The 20,628-nt window shown below is 49.4% G+C and overlaps 2 protein-coding genes across 11 annotated transcripts in view; one reads left to right on the forward strand and one right to left on the reverse strand.

The window, feature by feature from the left end:
• Positions 1-12,729, forward strand: LOC117308283 (sulfotransferase 1A1). Of its 4 annotated transcripts, none has more exons than XM_073792170.1 (10): positions 1-543; positions 761-1,013; positions 1,764-1,947; positions 2,052-2,177; positions 2,249-2,346; positions 2,861-2,987; positions 3,092-3,186; positions 3,682-3,862; positions 3,991-4,116; positions 10,083-12,729. In XM_073792170.1, the coding sequence occupies exons 3-10, from the start codon at positions 1,800-1,802 to the stop codon at positions 10,118-10,120; spliced, it is 939 nt and encodes a 312-aa protein (XP_073648271.1). In that variant the 5' UTR covers positions 1-543; positions 761-1,013; positions 1,764-1,799; the 3' UTR covers positions 10,121-12,729. The 4 variants fall into 4 exon arrangements, 3 of the variants coding, with proteins under 3 accessions (XP_073648271.1, XP_033696840.1, XP_073648272.1); XM_033840949.2 differs by having other exon boundaries at positions 863-1,013; XM_073792171.1 differs by lacking the exon at positions 10,083-12,729 and adding an exon at positions 7,421-7,491 and having other exon boundaries at positions 1-1,013.
• Positions 4,314-20,628, reverse strand: part of SGF29 (SAGA complex associated factor 29) — a 27,878-nt gene continuing 11,563 nt past the window's right edge. For 4 of the 7 annotated variants that reach the window (XM_033840947.2, XM_073792166.1, XM_033840946.2 and 1 more), the window contains 9 exons: positions 16,923-17,017; positions 12,723-12,798; positions 11,997-12,069; positions 7,399-7,463; positions 6,342-6,471; positions 6,125-6,271; positions 5,849-5,884; positions 5,578-5,740; positions 4,314-4,519 (listed from right to left, as the gene is read on the reverse strand). In XM_033840947.2, coding sequence (XP_033696838.1) covers positions 4,403-4,519; positions 5,578-5,740; positions 5,849-5,884; positions 6,125-6,271; positions 6,342-6,471; positions 7,399-7,463; positions 11,997-12,069; positions 12,723-12,798; positions 16,923-16,997 — 882 coding nt within the window. In that variant the 5' untranslated portion in view covers positions 16,998-17,017 and the 3' untranslated portion in view covers positions 4,314-4,402. Of the gene's footprint in view, positions 4,520-5,577; positions 5,741-5,848; positions 5,885-6,124; positions 6,272-6,341; positions 6,472-7,398; positions 7,464-11,996; positions 12,070-12,722; positions 12,799-14,441; positions 16,818-16,922; positions 17,018-20,628 lie in introns of those variants that run through there. The other 3 variants (XM_073792169.1, XM_073792167.1, XM_073792168.1) reach the window with 2 other exon arrangements.

Below are 20,628 nucleotides of genomic sequence, written 5' to 3' on the forward strand. Positions count from 1 at the left end.
AGGGCTTGGGAGACTCACACCCTGCACACAGAGCCCCCCCACCTCCGGTGCTCAGCTTGACTCCAGACTTTAATCCAAACAGTAAGGACAAAGGCCGAGGAGGAGAGGGGGGATGCTGTTCCACCACGGGGTCATGTGGCTCTCTAAGCCCCAACTCCTTCTCATCTCTGTCTGCAGAGCCTTGTTCAAACCCACAGAAAAAAAAGCACCTTCTGGGGGCTGTTGTGTTACCAACCATGAGTGAGGCTCCGTGCTGTCCCACGGGAGCCGCCTTCCCACGGGAGCCATGGAGCTGGGGCTCACTCCCAGGGTTATTCGACCTAAGCATTCTGGCTCTTTCCTATCCTTTGCTGCCTCAAAAAGAGCCTGCCCTGCTCGGCTCTGCCGCAAACCCCAAGACCCGGCCTACGCACATCCCTCTGGACTGGCCTCGTGGTCAGAGCCAGAAGTGTCTGGAACAATGTTTGGGCTGCTGGGGGCCTCTGAGCTGCCTTCCACCTGAACCCTTGGCCTCTTCAAGACTGGCCGGGAACCAGCAGGAGGGTGAGTGTCCCACATTTCCCCTCCACTCCTCTGCCCTTTCTAGACTGGGTCCATTAGGTAAAGCTGTCTTTTGGCCCCCTTTTCAGGGGTGGAGTTCAGAGGGCAGGTCAGGAGCCAGGATTACAGCTCGAAATACCAAAAAACAAAAAAGAAAACGATTGCACCCTTGTGTCTAGTTTCAGTCTTCTGTTTTCTACACACTAAACCCACATCTTAGGTTTTCAGGCCGGTCTAAGCTTGATTCCAGCTGGGCACTGAGCAGAGTAGCACAGAGGGGCTCTCCCACCCCGAACTTCACCCTTTCCTTCCTGGACAACAGCCAAGTCCCAGTGCCGGCTCCATACCCCTCCCACTTTGGACCTACAAGACCTTCAGCTCAGAGAGCAGTTCTGCCCTCACCACACCACAGCCGTTCTGCGTTCTAAGCCGCAGCACGCAGACGTCAGGAGGCCACGATCCAGAGAAGTCGGGTGAGAGCGAGGTGGTGGGCCGGCTGGGCTGGATCTCCCTCAGCTTGCGCTGCTGGCTCTCATCCTGTCGCTTGAGCTTTCTGGTCCGGCTTCTCACACCCTGCCCTTTCCCCATGGATTGCTCATCTCAATCTACAGCCTGGCCTGAATAATCCCCCTCCTCCTCCTTCCCCTCCCCCTCCTCCAGTGAGTCATGAGTTTTGCCCATTCACATACCAGATTCCGGCTCCCCAAACGGTTGCTCAATTGGCTGTGTTTTTCTCCAAGCTGGGGAGGGTAGCTGGGCAAGCGGGGTCTCAGGCCCAACTGGCCTTTTTGGAGTTTTCCAACATATGTGAGGGGCCAGGAGGGGAGCTGAAGGAGGGGACGTCAGGGAGGAGCCCACCAGGATTAGGCCCGGAGGCAAAGCAGGAAGAGAAAGCAAGCTGGGGGCTGGCAGGAAGTTCAGACAGGCAGGACCTAGAGTGGGTTTTCTCAAGTGCACAATGGAATCCCCTGGAGAGCTTCCAAAAAACTGCTATCTGGGTCCCATCCCCAGAGAGTGTTTTAATTGGTTTGGGATTTTAAAAGCTCTGCAGGCAAATAAAAATGAGCCTGGGTGTGACCCACTGCGTGAGCACTGGATCTGGCTTGGAATCCCAGCCCCACCACTCAGTAGCTCTGTGAGCGTGGGCAGGCGGCTCCCTCAGCCTCAGCTTCCTTACCTCAAAGCAAGAATTCAACGGCTGGCCCCACTGTGCTATTGTTAAGGGAAGGAAGCTACACTCTGGACCCTGACGTGGCAGCATGGAGCTGGTCCAGGACACCTCGCGCCCGCCACTGGAGCACGTGAAGGGGATCCCTCTCATCAGGTACTTTGCAGAGGGACTGGGGCCGCTGCAGAGCTTCCAGGCCTGGCCCAGTGACCTGCTCATCAGCACCTACCCCAAATCCGGTAGGTGATGAGGGCACCAATGCCCCTCCTGGGCTGCAGGCCCCACCTTGGGCCGGGACGGGCGTGCTCAGCCCTGCTCACCTCCCATTTCCCTCTCTCTCCAGGCACCACCTGGGTAAGCGAGATCCTGGACCTGATCTACCAGGGTGGCGACTTGGAGAAGTGTCAAAGAGCCCCCATCTTCGTCCGGGTGCCCTTCCTTGAGCTCAGGGTCCCTGGCCTTCCCACAGGTATGTGGCGGGGTGCTGGGAGGTAGGACTCGGGCTCCAGCTCAGCCGGCTTTTCCCTACCTATGGCTTAGGTGCTGAGCTTCTGGAAGATACACCAGCCCCACGGCTGATCAAGACACACTTGCCCCTGGCTCTGCTTCCACCGACCCTGCTGGATCAGAAGGTCAAGGTGAATGGCAGAGGAAGCCAGGGAAGGAGGCTGCTGGGGCCATCCCAGCTTTGGCCCTACCTTCTGGGGAGGTCTCCTCACCTCCTCCAGCCTGGTCTCATCTTAAGGGAAGCGGGGGGCATCTGCCTGATGGCTCTAGTGGGGTCAGATAATCTGGTGAAAAGGAGACTCCTCTGTGCAGAGCCGGGCTCACAGGCCCGTGGAAGAGAGGCTGGTGGGAATCCAGCACGCCTTGTTCCAAATTCAGGCAGAGTGGCATTGAGGGGATTAGATTAGTATAAAATATGGTTTCAGAGAGCAGCCCAGAGTTCGGCATCAGAGCAGGGTTCAAGCCCCAGCTCAGTCTCGCCCACACCATGGGACTGCAAGTGAGTCAGCCTCGACCCGTTTCTCCCTCAGCCAAACCGAGAGAACCTCCCTGGCAAGGATGCTGTGAAGGGTGGGACACCTAGTGCCCAGTGTGCTGTGTGGTGATGGTGCTGGGGTGGGGGTGGGGTGTCATCTGCCCCTCTAGGTGGTCTACGTCGCCCGCAATGCAAAGGATGTGGCCGTCTCCTATTACCACTTCTACCGCATGGCCAAGGTGCACCCTGACCCTGGCACCTGGGACAGCTTCCTGGAGAAGTTCATGGCTGGGGAAGGTGGGGCTGACTCTGGAGGAAGGAAAGGGGTGGGGTGGAGCTGAGGGGCACCAGCTACAACTTATGCCAACCTCTGTGTCCATGCCCCCTGCCCTTTTCTCCAGTGTCCTACGGGTCCTGGTACCAGCACGTGCAGGAGTGGTGGGAGCTGAGTCACACCCACCCTGTTCTCTACCTCTTCTATGAGGACATAAAGCAGGTGAGACCGCCTGCTTCTGCGTCCCTCCATGTCACACGCAGAGAGGCAGGAACCTCACAGTGACCTGCCAAGGCCCTCTCAGCGCCCCTCCCCTATGACAGCCCACAGCCCAGTCCTCCTGGATCCCCTCCGCAGGACGGAGCAGCAGTGCCCCCTTGCAGCAGTGCCCTGTATGGCTCTTATCTCCTAGCACTCGAGTCAGCAACCGTGCACTCATCCATCAGCTAGTTACTGCTGTTGCTTCTCCTGGGGCCACGGTTATGAAAGAGGACTGTCCCTCCTCTCATCCAGCAGGAACCAGACATCTGTAATAAAGGGCCACAGGGCAGAAGGCAATCAAACCTGCCCTAGGGAAAGAGGACCAGAGTCAAGGAACAGGGTCTGAGGTCTCTAAGCAGAAGTGGCCAGATCCCCACAGGGTTAGAAAGGGACCTCCCTTCTGTTTGCTCAGCAAGCAATGCAAACCTCCACTGAGGAGCCCCTCTGCTGCTCCAGAACCCCAAAAGGGAGATTCAGAAGATCCTGGAGTTCGTGGGGCACTCTCTGCCAGAGGAGACCGTGGATCACATCGTCCAGCACACGTCTTTCAAGGAGATGAAGAAGAACCCCATGACCAACTACAGCACCATACCCACCAAAGTCATGGACCACAGCATCTCTGCCTTCATGAGGAAAGGTGAGAGCTGCCCCAGGGAGCGGGCACGGGCATCTGGGGAGAGAGTGGGGGAGCAGCAGCTAGAGCCGCTGTTCAGCCAGTCAGGGCCTCCTCTGTGACGGGGACCTCTCCCCTTTCGTCTCTCCCAGGCATCACTGGGGACTGGAAATCCACCTTCACTGTGGCCCAGAATGAGCGCTTTGAAGCCGACTATGCTGCGAAGATGGCAGGCTGCCACCTCCACTTCCGCTGGGAGCTGAGTGGTGCCCATCAGGGTGAGCGTGAGACAGGCCTCGACAATAAAGTCTGATGTGTGTGAACACAGCCTCTGCTGGAAGCAAAGGACGAGCATGAGCCAAAAGGGTACATGCCCACTGGGACCCAAGTGAGGCCATCTTCCCTGGCGGCCTCCAGCTCGCCCTAGTTGGGCGGGAAGGAAGGGTCTGGAAAAGTAAAACCCAGGAGACATGGACAAGGGAGGAGGAATATTTATTCGATCACAGAATCCTGTGTTGCGTCCCCTTCGAGGGTGTCAGGAGATCGCGAGTCCGCTAGGCAGCTTCACTTTTTCTTGGGCTCCTTACAAGCCACCACGTACCGCTGGGCCACATTGAGGGGAGGCGAGTAACCATCTGCATAGGAGGTGTCTTCAAACAGGACCGAATAGTCATCCTGGGGCTGCAGTAGGGGGCAGACGGGAGTGACTGGTCAGAGACCTCCAGGCGAGGCCCCCCCAAACCTAGATAGACAGGAACCTCTGGCTCGTGGGCCCCCAGCCTCTCCTGTCCTCGTAGTCACTCAGGAAGTCTAGATGTTTGAACCTAGTCCCTGTTACTACAGAGCTCTTTCCTCAACAACAAAGGGCCAAGGGTAAGGGATGAAGAGCAGGGAGAAGGGAGACTTGCCACCTACGTGGATGGGCCATAACTGGAGGGTCTGGTACCAGGGAGCCCGTGTTAAAGGGATCAAGGACAGCCTAGAGGGGGACTTCCCTGGTGGCAGAGCGATTAGGAATCCGCCTGCCGGTGCAGGGGACACCGGTTCGATCCCTGGTTCCGGAAGATCCCACATGCCTCGGAGCAAGCAAGCCCGTGCGCCACAACTACTGAAGCCCGTGTGCCTAGAGCCCGTGCTCTGCAACAAGAGAAGCCACCACAATGAGAAGCCCGCGCACTGCAACGAAGAGTAGCCCCTGCTCGCTGCAACTAGAGAAAGCCTGCACGCAGCAACGAAGACTCAGCGCAGCAAAAAAAAGAAAAAAAAAAAAGACAGCCTACAGGGCAGCAGGCAGGTATCCTGGAGGAAGAGGGGAGAACAGCCTTTAAACTCCCATCAGGTGATGGGTGACCAGGGCGTCAGCGATGTCAGGAGCTCGAGAGAAAGCAGCTCAGCCAAGGAAAGGGCAGCGGTGCAGGAGTCAAGGGTCCAAACAGACCCTGGGCCTTGAACTTCCCATCTCAGTGCAAAAGCGAGGTTAGACTAGAGTATGCTTCGGGTCCGTTCTGCTCAGGGCTTGCTGAGGCTCTGAAGCTTGGAGCGAGGAGGGCTGGCTGGTGCTGCCCTAGAGGGCAGGGCTGTAGGGCAGACTAAGCAGAAGACAAAGGCCAACTTGCAGGACCCTCCTAGCTCAGAGAGGCTGTGAGATGAGGAAAAGGGGACGGAAAGTGGGAAGATGTTCCATGACCCAGCTGGTCCTTGTAGCGGGGCCAGTGTCTCTCCCGTGAAGGCTGGCTTACCCGTTGTGGGGGCGTGTGGATCAGGGCACGGTAGAAGCAGGTGGTCTGGGGATACAGGGCCAGCACGAGCTGCTCCTTCTGGAATAAGGCTTCGGGGTCTGTCTCCGGGTTGGCCTTCCACTGCGGCAGTGGGATGATCCGCCGGCGGCTCAGGGTGTGTCTCCTGGTGGGGGCGAGGGGGAGCTAAGGTCAACTCATGGCCAGGTGGGGGCCCCATCCCAGCAGCTTAGCTGCCCCCAGGCTTCCACAGCCCCCCCATGAGCACACTCACTCTTTGCCTTCTTCGTCAATGTCATCTACCTCATACCTGTGGGTAAACAAAAGGAAAGCGGTGGATTCAGGGAGGTGCATAGTCCAAGTCAGGGAGCCCCGAGGAAGCGGGGGAGGAGGGCAGGGAAGGGAAGAACCCCAGGAGCCCACTTCACACACCATCCCCACCGGCACCCAGGAGAAGCTGCTTTTCTCCCATCTTGCAGACGGGTGAGAGTCGCAGCCCAAGTGGGTGTGGTGACGGGGGGAGAGCCCACAGGGCTGGGCGTCCACTCACTTGTTGGTGGCATGGCTGTAACTGACCACCTCGGCCAGGATCCACTGCTCATCCCCATCCACAGCCTTCACCCGGGCAGCCACCTTGTCCCCAGGTTTGGCCACGTAGTCCCCAGAAGCTGGAATGGCCCCACAGAGGGGCGGGGGCCTGAGGGTGGAATAAAATGTCACTTCCAGTCCCTTCCCTGCCAGCGCCCCAGCCCTGGGCCCGCCCTCACTTGTCACCAGGCTTCCCGATCCACAGGGGCAGGGTCATGGCTGACTGCTGCAGCAGGGTCATCAGCACCCCCCTGCGCATGGTCTTCCGAGGGGGCTCCGAGTCATTGTACAGGCCTGCGATCTTGGCCGCTGTGGGAAAGAAGTGAGCCTTTGAGACACCAGGGACAGGGTTCCCGCCCCCAGGCCCACCCTAGCCTGCCTGCATCGGGCTGTCAGAGCTCAGCCTGCAGCCCCACCGCCGAAGTTAGCACCAAGGGCCCAGGTGCCATCCCGCCCCTTCCACCAGATGCCCACAGTCAGACCGCCCAGATGGTGAGACACCAGGAGGGTGGATACCCTAGGGAGAGGGAACTAGAAAGGGCAAAAGCTGGGATTCTGGGGTGCTGGTCACGTTCTATTTCTTGATCTGGGTGCTGGTTACATCCGTTAGGTTCAGTTAGTGAAAGTTTCGGTGAGCTGTATGTCCACTTACGTGTACTTTTCTATGAATATATGTTGTAATTCAACAAAAAGTTTAAAAAACAAACTCTCAAATGTGGACAGACCCCTGACCTCCTCAGGCATGGTTCAACACACGCAGCCACTTCATACAAACCCAGCTGGCAGTGTGACAGCATTTTTGATGGGTGAGGAGTTGCACACGGGGGGTTCACTGGGGCAAGAGAGGTGGGAAAGCCACAGCAGCCTGAGGGCTCTGGAAGCCAGTGCCTCGTGTAGGTAAACTCCATGTGGAAGGCTGGCTTCTAGACACCCAGGGTGCAGCTCTGGTTCTCCCCACAGCAAGAAATGGGAGTGGGTGGCAGTAGGAAGGAGGGAGGTGACTGACCCAGGCAGTAGAGGGAGCAGGGGAATCGGCATGGTCTGCAGGGAGCTCTGGGGATGATCCCCTTTCCCTTCCCCACCCCAGGCTGCCCAGGCGCTTCTCTGTCAGAAGCCCCCGGAACAATCCCACCAGACTGAGGTCACAGGCTCCCCTACAGGGAGACCTGACTGCTGCTCTCAGGAACCCTCACTCCGCCTGGTCCAGGAATGCCGGCCTGGTCGTCTCTAACTCACCAATCCGCCTCTCTTCCAACAGAGACTTGATTTCCGCAATCTTATCTAGGGCTTTCCGGAGGATGCTGAGGGCAGGGAGAAGGGAAAGAAGAGGTCTGGATGAAGCACAAAGCGCAGACTTCCTTTTCTCATTACGGCAGGCTGGCTAGCTCAGACCAACCCTGATGCTGGAAACCATAAACCCTGTAAGCACGTGTTTTTTAATCTTAAAAGCATAAAAGAACTGATGAGGCAAGAGGAAGTGGCAGGCCAAAAAAACCTAAGAGGGTCCTGTAGAGGTAAGCAAAGCAGAGAGCTGCCCTGGCCGCAGTGCATCCGACAAATCCTGAAGAAGTGCTGCTGGGTGCCAGCAGGCTCTAACAACCTCTTGCGATTCGGAGGACAGAAGTTAAAACTTGGGGTCTGCCCTAGTGGCACCTGTAAAAGAGACACTCCAGAGGACTGTGGGGAGTTGTCTCGGCTCAGAGCAGGGCTGGGAGTGGAGGGAACTCATCCCTGAAAGACTGCAGCCCCAGGAAACCTCTGGAGTTCGATTACGGGGGTTCCAGGGTGGCTGGGACCCAAGCAACCTGGCAGAAGTGCACACAGATCCTTGCGGGAAGAAGGCTTCTTTATCCTAGACCTTTGGGAACCTCCTCCAAAGAATATCTCAACAGCGATAAGCAGCAGAGAAGCCACTTCAGGTCATTTATTCTCCAGCACATTCCTCTCGCAAACCTTTAGTAAATGCCCACGTGTTTCTGAAGGCCTTGGTTCAGACCCGTGAGAACACAGCACAGTAGTGTCACAGGAGGTGTCCCAGAGGGTGTGACTCTTGTGGACTCATCAGGCAAAAGAAAGGCCAGAAGATCGGGCAAGGGGCAGCCTTGGCAGAGGGAACTGCGCAAACCAAAGCAGGGAGGGATGAACACCACGCTGACAGGCTTGGAGCACTGAAGCTCAGCGTGGCTGGTATCGGACGCCAGGATGACTCAGCCAGAGCCACCTCGGGCTTGTGCATGAGCACTGGTACACGGGGCAATTAGGCTTCCAGGAAAGCAGAGGAGGAGTAAAAGCCAGCAGGCCAAAGGGAACTTGCAAAGTTTGATCATTGCTGCTGGGCCTGTTTGGAGGACATCCTTTTATGTAGTATTTCCTAAGCTGTATTCTGTGAGATATTAATGGAGTGGTTCTCAACCCTAGCTGGACATCAGAACGCCCTGGGGAGCTTTTTAAAAAGAATCCCAATTGCTTTAAGTAAGAATCATCAACAGATGCCAAAACTAGTGGGTCTGATGTGAAACGGGATATGTACACAGTCTCCAAGTATCTCTCATAAGATACTTATTAATCACACAATGGAAAACAGCAATAACTTGACACAGGAGAAACCTGGAAGAGCCCACCTTAACCAGTGGGAGTCTTTTGGCCTTGTAATATGATGACGGAGGACGACATCACTTCCATGCTATTACTTCCAAAAGCGTAACACCTGAATCTAACCGTGAGGAAACATTAGACAAACCCAACTGAGGGCCATTCTACACTGGCCTGTAATCTTCAAAATGTCAAGGTCAGGAAAAGCAAAGACAGCCTGGGAACCGTTCCAGATTGGAAGAGACCAGAGAGACATGAAAACTAAACACAGTGCTGATCTGCACTATAAAAATGTTCTGTTCTTTTGCTATAAAGGTCATCAGTGGACAGTGATGAGCTCTGAATAAGATGTGTAGATCAGTTAATAGTTTTATATCTGTAATTTCCTGATTTTGAGAAATGTACCGTGGTTGTTTAAGAATGTCCTGGTTTTTAGGAAATGCTGACTGATGTATTTAGAGGTCAAGAGGCATCATGCATCATGTCTGCAACATAAATGATTCAGAAAAAAAAAGATTGTAAATACATATATCTATAGAGTGGTAAAGCAAATGTGGTAAAAATACATTTCTGTAGGTCTGAAATTATGTAGAAAGTTAACACCAATGCATGAACTCCACCCCAGTTAAAGCAGAACCTCTGGGCGCAGCCGGACTTGAGAACCAGTGTGTAAATGTATTCCACTGTCAAGTAAGTTTGTGAAATACTGAGTTAAAGAAATTGCTGTTGCAGAACTTGGCAGAGCCTTCAATACTTTAATACTGCAGCACTTTAGTACTTCAGTACTTTAACACTTCAGTGCTTTAATTTGCATTGTGAATCTCTAAGGAGAGGAATGTAATACTCCGTTTCCTAAAGTTACTGAAGCGCCACTGCAGAGATCTGAGGAAACAATGTTTTAAGGTCATTTCCTATTTAAAGAGCAGTTTTCTGGAGCTGAAACTTCTCCATCTCGGAACCATAGAGGCTTCAGGTCAACCAGGATGACCACCCAGCGAAGCGTGGGTCCCTACCTTCTGGGAGGCAGCCTGCCAGCCCGTCAGCAACCCTCAGGGATGGTGCCATCCCAAGAGCCCCACTTCACCTGGGACAGCAGAGGAAACGCCTCTTGCTGGCCGGGCTTCCTTTGAAGGGTCCTCAGCCAAGAACCCTGAGCCTTAACCTCCCTCCCCCCACCAAACCCGGCCCCCCTCCCCAGCCATTCGTAAGGGGCTAAATGGTGTGGGCTCTTTAAAGTAATCCAATACTGCTGCATACCAATACACAGTAATTATTTGATTGGGGTGAAAAATAATTCCTTGTGGGCCTTCTCTCCTGTGCCCTCACAGAGCCGCACCTGGAGAAGCGCCTTCTGAACCAATGTTAGGAAATATCTTGTTCCCACCCAGAATGGCTACCCGTCTCCACTGGAACACGGAAAGTGACATCTTTGATCTGTTTCCCTTTGACTCCTGCTGCTAAAAGAGATGATTGTTAAATGAAGACACAGGGGTTCCTTTCTGTTTTCTGCAAAAGCAGGAGGAGGAAAAGCAGCCAGGACTGGACAGAAGGAACAGCAAAGCATCACAGGCTTGGGCTCATGAAGCAGGCTCTGGGCGCCTCTTCATCTTCCCAAGAGGTTTAATGCAAATATTTAGAAGATGAGCTGATAGGTGCTGCAGCACCTGGGTCAGTGCCACAGGCACACACAGTACCATGTTTTCCCCACCCAGACGCGGAGCTCCCTGTGGGGAGGGGTGGCATCTTATCTGTCTCACCCACTCTCCTGTTCCCAGCGTGGTATCTGGAGGTGAGGACACCTTATTCATTGTTTAGTGAATGAACGTATGAAGGTCTGAGAGTCTGAAAAAGTGAAATGACAGCAGAACTGCAAGGGACCTGCACTTATGAAACAAGCTTTAAGTGTTAAACTCTGGTTAAGTCAATGCCAGAAAAGAGCTCACACCAGCTGGTTGCAGAAGCAGCTGCCTCACTCTGCCTGCCGGCAGTTAAGCTGGGAAGGGAAAGTCTGCCTTTTACTTTCAAATGAACGTTGAGTCACTCTGACTTATACAAGCCAAACTCCAGGCCCACTAATGGGAAAGGGCCCAACTATGGTTACCCGATGAATCTGCAAATCAGGGAGAAGATGGGGGTGGGGAAGGCTGGGCTGGAAAGCCAAGCAAGCAACACCTCCAACCAGAACTCGCCGTGTCCCCTCCCCGCCAGTCGGCCCCACCCTTTTGTTCTCTTCCCACCCTGGCAAAGGGAGCCCCATCAGACCCCTTTGTTCAAGCTAAAAACCTTGGAAATCTTCTCTCCCAACTCGTCCTCCAGTTTGATCTCAGAATCCACCCTTGTTTCTCTATCCCCACTGCCATTGTCTCAGCTCAACTCCGTCACTTATCTTTTGCCTGGTCTCCAAACTAGCCTTGAATCTCACCCAGTCTGCTCTCTGTGCGGCAGGCAGGGGTTTCTCTCCTGCTCTTACATCGCCTTTGGCTCGCTATGGCCTCCAAGATAACGTCCAGGTATTGGAGGTCTTCCACATCCTGCCCTCCCCTCCCCCAGCCATGCAAGGACTAGTTCTCATTCCCCAAATGCGCTCCTCCATGGCCCTGGCACACTCTGTCCTCCGCTTGGGCTCTCTGACTTGTCTGCCTACCCATCCCCAGCTCAAGTTTCTCCTCCTCCCTGAGAGGGTCTCAGATCCCCAGGCACAGTGAACACCATCTCGGCTGGCCCACCAGCTACACTGTCCTGTAACTTTTTTAGGGTGTCTCTCCTTTCTGGACTGCTTGCTCTTGAAGGCAGGATCTCACTATCCTTGTGTCTCTCTATGGAGACTGCCCAACACCAGGCATAACCATGGGTTATGGTCAAAAGAGTTTGAAAAACACTGGTATTAGGCACTTTATGTGCATTATCGCGTTTTACATTGACAATTCTACAGGTAGTTATTATCTCTATTTTAATGACGGAGCAACTGAGTCTCAGCTGAAATGACTGCCCAAGGTCAAGTGACTAGAAAAAGGCATCACTGGGATTTGATCCGCACCTTTCTGCCATCTATAAAACAGCAGGGCCAGGGAAGAAGCCAGAGTGGGCTCTAGGGAAAGTGGGCCCTAAAGGAGAAGCTGGGGAGTCAGAATCTGCTTATCTGTGGGAGGAGAGGCAGGCTGGGGCTATGGTCCACAGGCTCCTACAGCCCAGCACCTGGATGTGGAGGGGAGGCGATGGCAGGGCAGTGGGACGGTACTCACTTGCACTCAGCCTCTGCATCGGCCTTGGCGGTTGTATAGAGGCCACGCAGCTTTGTCCGGTAATAGGGAGAGACTGCAGAATAAACAAAGGGAGAAAGATGCATGGGTGAGGGGCAGCTGGCAGCAATGTGGCACTGCTTCCAGTCCGCCGGAATCAGACTCTGGGAGGCACCGAGGGGCCATGGGCTGAGGTATGAGCTTTACTGGCTCAGAAGTGCCCCCCGAGGCTGATACCTCCATGTTCACATTTTCATATGGTACAGATGCCATCACAACATCTAGGAGAGGACTCTCTAACCTCTGCCAGAGTGTGACCCACGCAAACAGAAAACAACTCTCCAAGCTCCTCAGAGTTGGAAAGCACCAGTCCGGGAGCCTGACCTCAGGGCATGTGCAGGGCATACGAGTAGGGAAGCTCTAGAAAATGCCGGCTAACTGGGGGGTCCTGCGCGCTGTAAGGGGGTTCCCGAGACGCAGCGTCATTTCCTGACTTCCCAGTCCTCAGAGTTGGGGGATTTTAAGGTTCCTTAGTGGCTAGACAGTCTGTCATCTCTCTCCTGGGTCATCTTAGGTCACCCAGCCTAAGGGAAAACTGTCCCTCAGGGCCAGGGAGCAAGCAGTTCATTTTGGATTAGGCAGATACATGCAAAAGTCCCTTTCGAAAATGATGACCGCCACGTTCCCAGTCTCGGCCCACTCCTTTCTCTCCCGAGCCCAGCCACTCACTCTTGTTCTCTGTCTGCATCCGCTCGTGGGTCTTTTGGATGTTCACTAAGTTGTGTTCGCTCCTCGAACGCTCTTCCTGCAAGGACGAGGTCAACAGGACATGAGGGGAGGCCCTTTATCCTGCTGTGGCAACTACCCTGCAGCCCAGGCCAGAGGCCCCATAAATATGACCCTCATTTTGTAAATCCAACTTCCAAACCCGTAAGTTTAAAAGCATTTTCCCCCCTGACTAATGCAAAAGCAATACAAAAGGCATTAAAGTTAACTTACAAGTTATACATTTAATGACTCTCCTTTATCAAAAAGACAAACTAACCCACAGATTCAATGCAATCCCCATCAAAATTCCAGCTGCCTTCCCTGCAGAAACTGACAAGCTGATCCTCAAGTTCATATGGAAATTCAAGTGACCCAGAATAGTCAAAACAATCTTAAAAACAAACAAACAAACAAAAAAGGAGGAGTCACGTTTCCCAATTTCAAAATTTCCTACGAAGCTGCAGTAGTCAAATGGTGTGACGCTGCCATATAGGTCAATGGAACAGAACCGAAGTCTAGAAATTAACACGTGTATCTATGATCAATTCATCTGGGGAAGCGGGGTAGGTAAGGATGCTGATACAATCCTTCCCCACATCAGTGGTCCTGGGACCAGGGCTGCAAATGAAGATGCCGGAAGCAGGGATGATTCCGAAGGAAGAAGCTGTAACTATACCTTTTAACCTTTATGTCAGAATTTCTAAGTGCCTGAGCGGGTAGGTACTTTCACCCCATCTGGCAAAATGGAGTTAACAGTGAACGCAGCTATAATGCCTAGTGGTGAAAACAGCCCACTAGTTCCGTACCTAAGTAACCCTACCTTACATGAATGGGAATGCACGGGGGCCGGGGTGGGGATAGGGGAAGAGTCGGAGGAAGGTGGGTCACTTGCTAGACTAGTGTGTTGTTGCTGGCAATCGGGACCAGCACGGTGGCCGAGCCTAACGTCCTTCAGAGTAGAAAAATCCGGGTAAAAATCAATGACAAATGCAGAGAAGGAGAAAGAGTAGCTGAGGGTAAAGGAATGAATAAATGGGTTATGCAATGATGGAAATTCAGTATTACATTAATACCTGAGAGAGGCTCAGAGCAAGAGAATAACATTGACTCTTAACTCAGTCATACCAGATGCCCTGAAGGTGACGCCGTGTGTCTGCCAAGACCACCTCCGCTTTTAGACCCCAACAAAGTCAAATGGAAGCCTGAAAACCCTCTGAGAGACATTTTGGTTATATAATATGATGATAAACTAGACAAACTGTTGATGACTGACTGGAGTTCTAGTAATGTGCCAGTATCTTTTTCTTCTTTATCTTCAAAATTTTATTACTAAACTATTTTTAGAGCAGTTTTAGGTTTACAGAAAAATTACGCAGGTGGAAGACAGAGTTCCCATACACCTGCTTTCCCCTGCACAGGCTCACCTATTATTAACATCTTGCATTAGTGTGGAACATTTGTTACAATTACTGAACCAATATCGATAATGATTATTAACTAAAGTCCATAGATTACATTAAGATTCACTTTTTGTGTTTTACATTCTATGGGTTTTGACAAATGCAAAATGTAACGTACCCACCATTTTGGTATCATACAGAATAGCTTCACCTCCCTTAAAAATCCCCTGTGCTCCCCCATTCATCCCTCCCTCCCTCTAAGCCCTGCACAATCACTGACCTTTTTATTCTCTCTATAGATTTGCCTTTTCCATATTGTCATATAGCTGGAATCATACAGTATAGAAAACCTTTCAGACTGGGTTTTCACTTAGCAATATGTGTGCCAGAATCTTCTGACTGATTTTTCAGGTCACATTCCACCACAAAGGATACCATTTGGAAAGGAATCTCTGGAAACTGCTCCCACTGGGTCGTATGGCGGCTCCCAGCAGACTGATCATCGTGTCACTACAAGCCTGGATGACGGGATGCTTAGAAAGGTCCCTGGCTGTAATGGACACGACATGCCACAGCATGCTTGCACAAATACACAGCACCCTTGTCTTTGTGAATGCAAAGCAAGTAAAAACAATAGGGAAAAAGTGGGTTTCTGACAGGATTAGAGCAGTAGGCACGTGGTGGGTCCAAATTCCCCTGGGGAACAGCCCCATCCCCTGCTCCCCTAGACGAGGAAGGTTTTGAGAGGCCTAAGAGGCCATATGATATACTTAGGCTAAATTACATCTAGGTGCGACTACCACTCATCTAACCCTAGTATGGGGCACCCAACATTTTTGGGTACAAAATATGTATCCTAACTGCAGTACCCAGGCCATTAGTACACAATGGCAACAAAATGCATGGTGGAGTAAGCAACATTGACCCATAGACAGAAAAAGGCTTTAGGGGACATAGGTACTGTTGTGTTCATTGTGGGGCAAGCTGAACTCATTTTCAATGAGAAGCAGCAATCAGAGGGAAAAGACCGTTGATTAGAATAAACAAACAGAAGTGAGTTCTCTCCTAGGAGGAAGGCAAGGGATGGGAGTCAGTCTGGAAAGATGATGAGGCTTTAGTGAAGTGGTTCAGGCCAACCCAACAGGTAATGTGGATAGTTCTAGGACCCACCTGTTGCTGGGAAAGGGCTTGCACCTTGACCCACCAGGGTTTCTTGACTATTTTAAAATGGATAATACTTTAATAAGTAGCCATGAGCAGTGGCCCTCCATCCTAGCTGCTGAGCCCCAAGGGGCACACGTATGGGAATTTTGTGGACCTCTAAACCTATGGAAGCCCTCAAGGGGCATGTGCAATTTACATCAATGCACCATGACTACCCTTGACCCAAGAATAGATCAAAATAAGACATATCCTGAAGTCCAGTTAGCAGAGGTAGGGCTTGTACTCTGAATACCACCTGTGTCCTCCCCATAGGAGGGAGGTGGACTCTGCTATACAACAGTATGCAATGGAAACCAGTCTCAATACGAGCCTGAGCTGAGACAGAGTGACTGGCTTTATCCCCAGCTGACTTCGAACCCAGAAATAACTGAATCATGGCCAACTGTAATAGAGCCTGTCCGTAATAAAATCTGGTAAATGGGCAGGGCCAATTCTGCTGCAAAGGCCTAACAAATAGCTCTGTAATTCTTATTGATTTGTTCCATAATGAAACTGAATTTTACCATGACCATACTTCAATATGGTGTAACACACTGGCACTGTTGGTAAGATTCAACTACCTTATGTAAGTCAGTCATAGGATAACACTGATATTGATGACCAAATGTATTGGGAGATTGAGTCAAAGTCTTCTGAGAATGTAATGCTGATGGAAAATGACTGACCTGAGGAAGAACTGGATTTAACTCACCATCAGCTAATTTCTATGCTAAACAGTTTCACACAAATTTATCATAAGGTACAGATGGCGGTAGATGAAGGAGGAAAACAGGTAATCAAATTAGTACAAAAATATGAAAGTGTATGTAATGGCTCTATAGGACAGATTAGTTGTTTCTTTAAGTCTATCCCTACCCTATAAGGATTCCTGCCAATGTTAGGCATATTTATCCTGATACTATTGCTGTATCTGTTATATAAATGCTGTACTAGAGGTAAATGCTCAAATGACTGTTTTGCTGTAACAGAGCCTAGGCCAAGGGCCAGGGGGGTGGCAGGTGCAGTTAAAGATCAATTCAGCAGGCCGGGGTGTTCAAACACTACACATTCCAAAAAAGGGCTGGCCCTTGACCAGCTCTTAGTAGATAACCGCTAAACACGATTGGAATATCTTGCCTGATAAGAGTGTCTCTGTTTACCTGAGGTGGAGGCAGAAGGAGAATGACTGCTATTGGGTACAGGGCATTTTTGTCAGGTGATGCAAATGTTCTGAAATTGATCATGGTGATGGTTGCACAACTCTGAATATTGATTCAAAGTGGACTGTACACCTTAAATGGGTGAATTGTATGGTATGTGAATTATACCTCTCAATATAGCTGTTACTAAACAAAACGAATCATGAAATCCTGCACATGACAGAAAATCCAACAGGAATGGAAGTCATACCCTACATTCTCCTTCTCCTCCCACCTTCATTACATCACCGTGGTTCCTGCATGTCCAGTCTCTTTGAACACAACCACCCCCGCCCCCTCCACAGCTCAGTATCACAGCCCGCGTTCCCCTCTAGGAGTGGAGGGCTGTGGATTTTTACCTGGGTTTGCTTGATCAGCTGATGGAGCTCTGTGAGCAGTTCTGCAATGCGGGAATCAGCAGACACGAGGGCCATGGTGTGGTATACGGGGGCGCCTGGGGTGGAGGGGGAGCAGAAGAGAGCCTTGTTAGTGGCTGTTGTGGGTTAAACCATTCTCCTGAAAGACATGCTGAAGTTCTAACCTCCGGTACCTCTTACTTGGAAACAGGGTCTTTGCAGATGTAATTAAGATATATGTTAAGATGAAGTCACCCTGGAGTCGGGTGGGCCTTAATCCAACATGACTGGTGCCCTCATATGAGAAGAAACAGAGACACACATACAGAGAATGCCACGTGGAGAGACAGACACACACAGAGGGAAGACAGCCATGTGACAGATGCAGAGAGAGAGTGCAGTTATGCAGCTGCAAGCCAAGGAATATCAGGGATCGCTGGCAACCACCAGAAGCTGGGAGAGAGGCACGGAACATACCCTCCTTCTGGGCACCCAAGAAGGAACCCACCCTTGATTCTGGAACTAATACAACCCCTTGATTTTGGAATTCTAGCCTTCAGAACTGTGAGAATACATTTCTTTTAAGTCACCCAGTTTATAGTCGTTTGTCATGGCAGCCCTAGGAAACTGATACAGCAGCAAGTTGTCTTGGATTCCCTCCCTAATCCAATGATGCTCCTATTTGATATGTTCAACCAAGTCAGGAGTACTTGTTAAGTATCTTCAAAGGCAGTATGTCCTAGCCCCAGCTCTGCTGCTACTATCCTGACAAATGATTCAAGCATTCCGGTTTCCCCTTTTTTTTTAATGTGTAAAATGAGGATTCAAATAAGATTTTATATGAAGACACTTTCTAAGATATAAAGCATTGTTACTTTTTTTTACTGTAGAGGGAAGAGAAATTAACTACTAAAAATATCTGACTTAAGGTAAGATGAATGTATTGTGATGAAAATAAAATGCAACAGTAGGTAATTAGAAAAAGAATAAGAGACAATAAAAGGTAATTTAAAAAGTAAGCTATTGTATAGCCAACACATGGAAACAACCTAAATGTCCACTGACAGATGAATGGATAAACAAGATGTGGTACATACACACAATGGAATACCACTCGGCCATAAAAAAGGACGAAATAATACCATTTGCAGCAACATGAATGCAACTGGAGATTATCCTACTAAGTGAAGTAAGTCAGAAAGAGAAAGATAAATATATGATATCACTTATATGTGGAATTTAAAATATGACACAAATGAACCTATCTATAAAACAGAAACAGACTCATGGACCTAGAGAACAGACTGGTGGTTGCCAAGGGAACCTATTTATGAAACAGAAACAGACTCATGGACATAGAGAACAGACTGGTGGTTGCCAAGGGAACCTATCTATGAAACAGAAACAGACTCATGGACATAGAGGGTGGTTGCCAAGGGGGAGGGAGTTGGGGGAGGGATGGAGTGGGAGGTTGGTGTTAGCAGATGTAAGCTTTTATATACAGGATGGATAAACAACAAGGTCTTGCTGTATAGCACAGGGAACTATATTCAGTATCCTATGATAAACCATAATGGAAAAGAATATTTAAAAAAAGAATGTATATATATGTGTAACCAAATCACTTTGCTGTACAGCAGTAATTAACACAACATTGTAAATCAACTATACTTCAATAAAAATTTTTTTAAAAAAAGTAAGCTACTGTAACTAGGTAAAACTGGACATACGCCTAAAGATACAAGTAGACTGGAAAAAAAGAACTTTTTTTTAGGATGCTGAAATTTTTACTTTATACCCTACCTTCTTATAAAGGTCATTCAATTAGTACATCTCCATATCCACAAAGATCAGATTCACACTGCATGTCCCCCACCCCCCGGTAATGAACTGTGAACTCTATGTATTTAAATATGCACATCTTCTTAAAAATCTCTGCTTTTGTTTATTAAAAGAGTAATATACAAACCAGGAATAGAGGGGAGTTTCCTCAACCTGATCAAGGGCATCTACGAAAACCCACAGATAACATCATACTTATTGGTGAAAGACTGAAAGCTTTCCCCCCCTAAGATCAGCAACAAGTCAACATTGCTCTAGAGGTTCAAACTAGGGCAATAAAATGAAATAAAAGAATCAAGATTGGAAAGAAAGAAGTAAAACTATCTTCATCTGCAGATGACATGACCTTGTATATACAAAATCCTGAGAAACCCACTAAACAACGATTAGAACTAATAAAGAAGGTTAAAGGACAGAAGATCAACAGGCAAAAATCAACTGCATTTCTATACAGTTGCAATGAACAACCCAAAAATGAAACTAAGAAAACAATTCAATTTACAATAGCATCCAAAATAATAAAATACTTAGGAATAAGTTTAATAAGAGAAGTATACAATTCTTATACTGAAAACTACAAAACATTGTTTAAAAAAATTAAGAAGATCTACATAAATAGACATCCCATGTTCATGGATCAGCAGACTTAACATTGTTAAAATAGCACTACTCCCCAAATTGATCTACAGTTTCAACGAAAGCCCTATCAAAGTCCCAGGTGGCTTCTTTGCAGAAATTAACAAGCTCATCCTAAAATTAATATGAAAATTCAAGGGATCCAGAATAGCCAAAATAATCTTGAAAAAGTTTTGCCAATTACAAAACGTACTATAAAGCTACAGTAATCAAGATGGTGTGGTACTGGCATAAGGGTAGACATAAAGATGAATGGAACAGAATCAAGAGACCATAAATAAACCCTTATATCCATGGTCAACTGATTTTCCACAAGGTTGCCAAGACAACTTAATGGGGAAAGAATAGTCTTTTTTGATAAATGGTGCAAGGACAACTGGATGTCCACATGTAAAAGAGTGAATTTGGGGCCCTACCTCAGACCATATATAAAAATGATCTGAACAGACAGTTCTCCAAAGAAGATATACAAATGGCCAACAAGCACATGAAAAGATGCTTGATATCATTAGCCATCAAGGAAACGCAAATCAAAACCACAGGAGATACCATTTCACACTCACTAGGATGGCTATAATGAGAATGAGACATAATAACAAGTGTTGGTGAGGATGTGGAGAAACTATATGAATGGGTAAAGTGTGGTATTATCCATACAATAGACTATATTATTACACTAAAAAGGAATGAAGTACTGACACATGCTACACATGGATGAACCTTGAAAACATTATGCTAAGTGAAAGAAGCTAGACAAAACAAACCTCATATTGTATGATTCCGTTTATATGAAGTATCCAGGATAGGCAAGTCCATAGAAAGCTGTTGGGGGCGGTGGTTGAGGGAGGAAGGGGAGTGACTGTTAATGAGAATCGGGCTTTTTGGCCAGGCGGTGAAAATGTTCTAAAATTGACTGTGGTGATGTCTGCGTAACTCTGAATATACTAAAAACCACTGCATTGTCTGCTTTAAATACATGTACATCTCCATCCCTTCCAGCCCCAGGCAAACACTAATCTACTTTCTGTCTCTATAGATTTGCCTGTTCTGCACTTCATTTCTTTTTTTGTTGAATAATATTTCATGTTTGCATATACCACATTTTGTATATCCATTCATCAACTGATAGACATTTGGGTTGTGTTCACTTTTTGGCTGTTATGAACATCGCTGCTATGAATACCTGTGGACATGTTTTCATTTCCTGGGTATACACCTAGGAGTGCAAATG

This window comes from Tursiops truncatus, chromosome 15 (genome assembly GCF_011762595.2).
Source record: "Tursiops truncatus isolate mTurTru1 chromosome 15, mTurTru1.mat.Y, whole genome shotgun sequence".
Lineage (NCBI taxonomy): Eukaryota > Metazoa > Chordata > Mammalia > Artiodactyla > Delphinidae > Tursiops > Tursiops truncatus.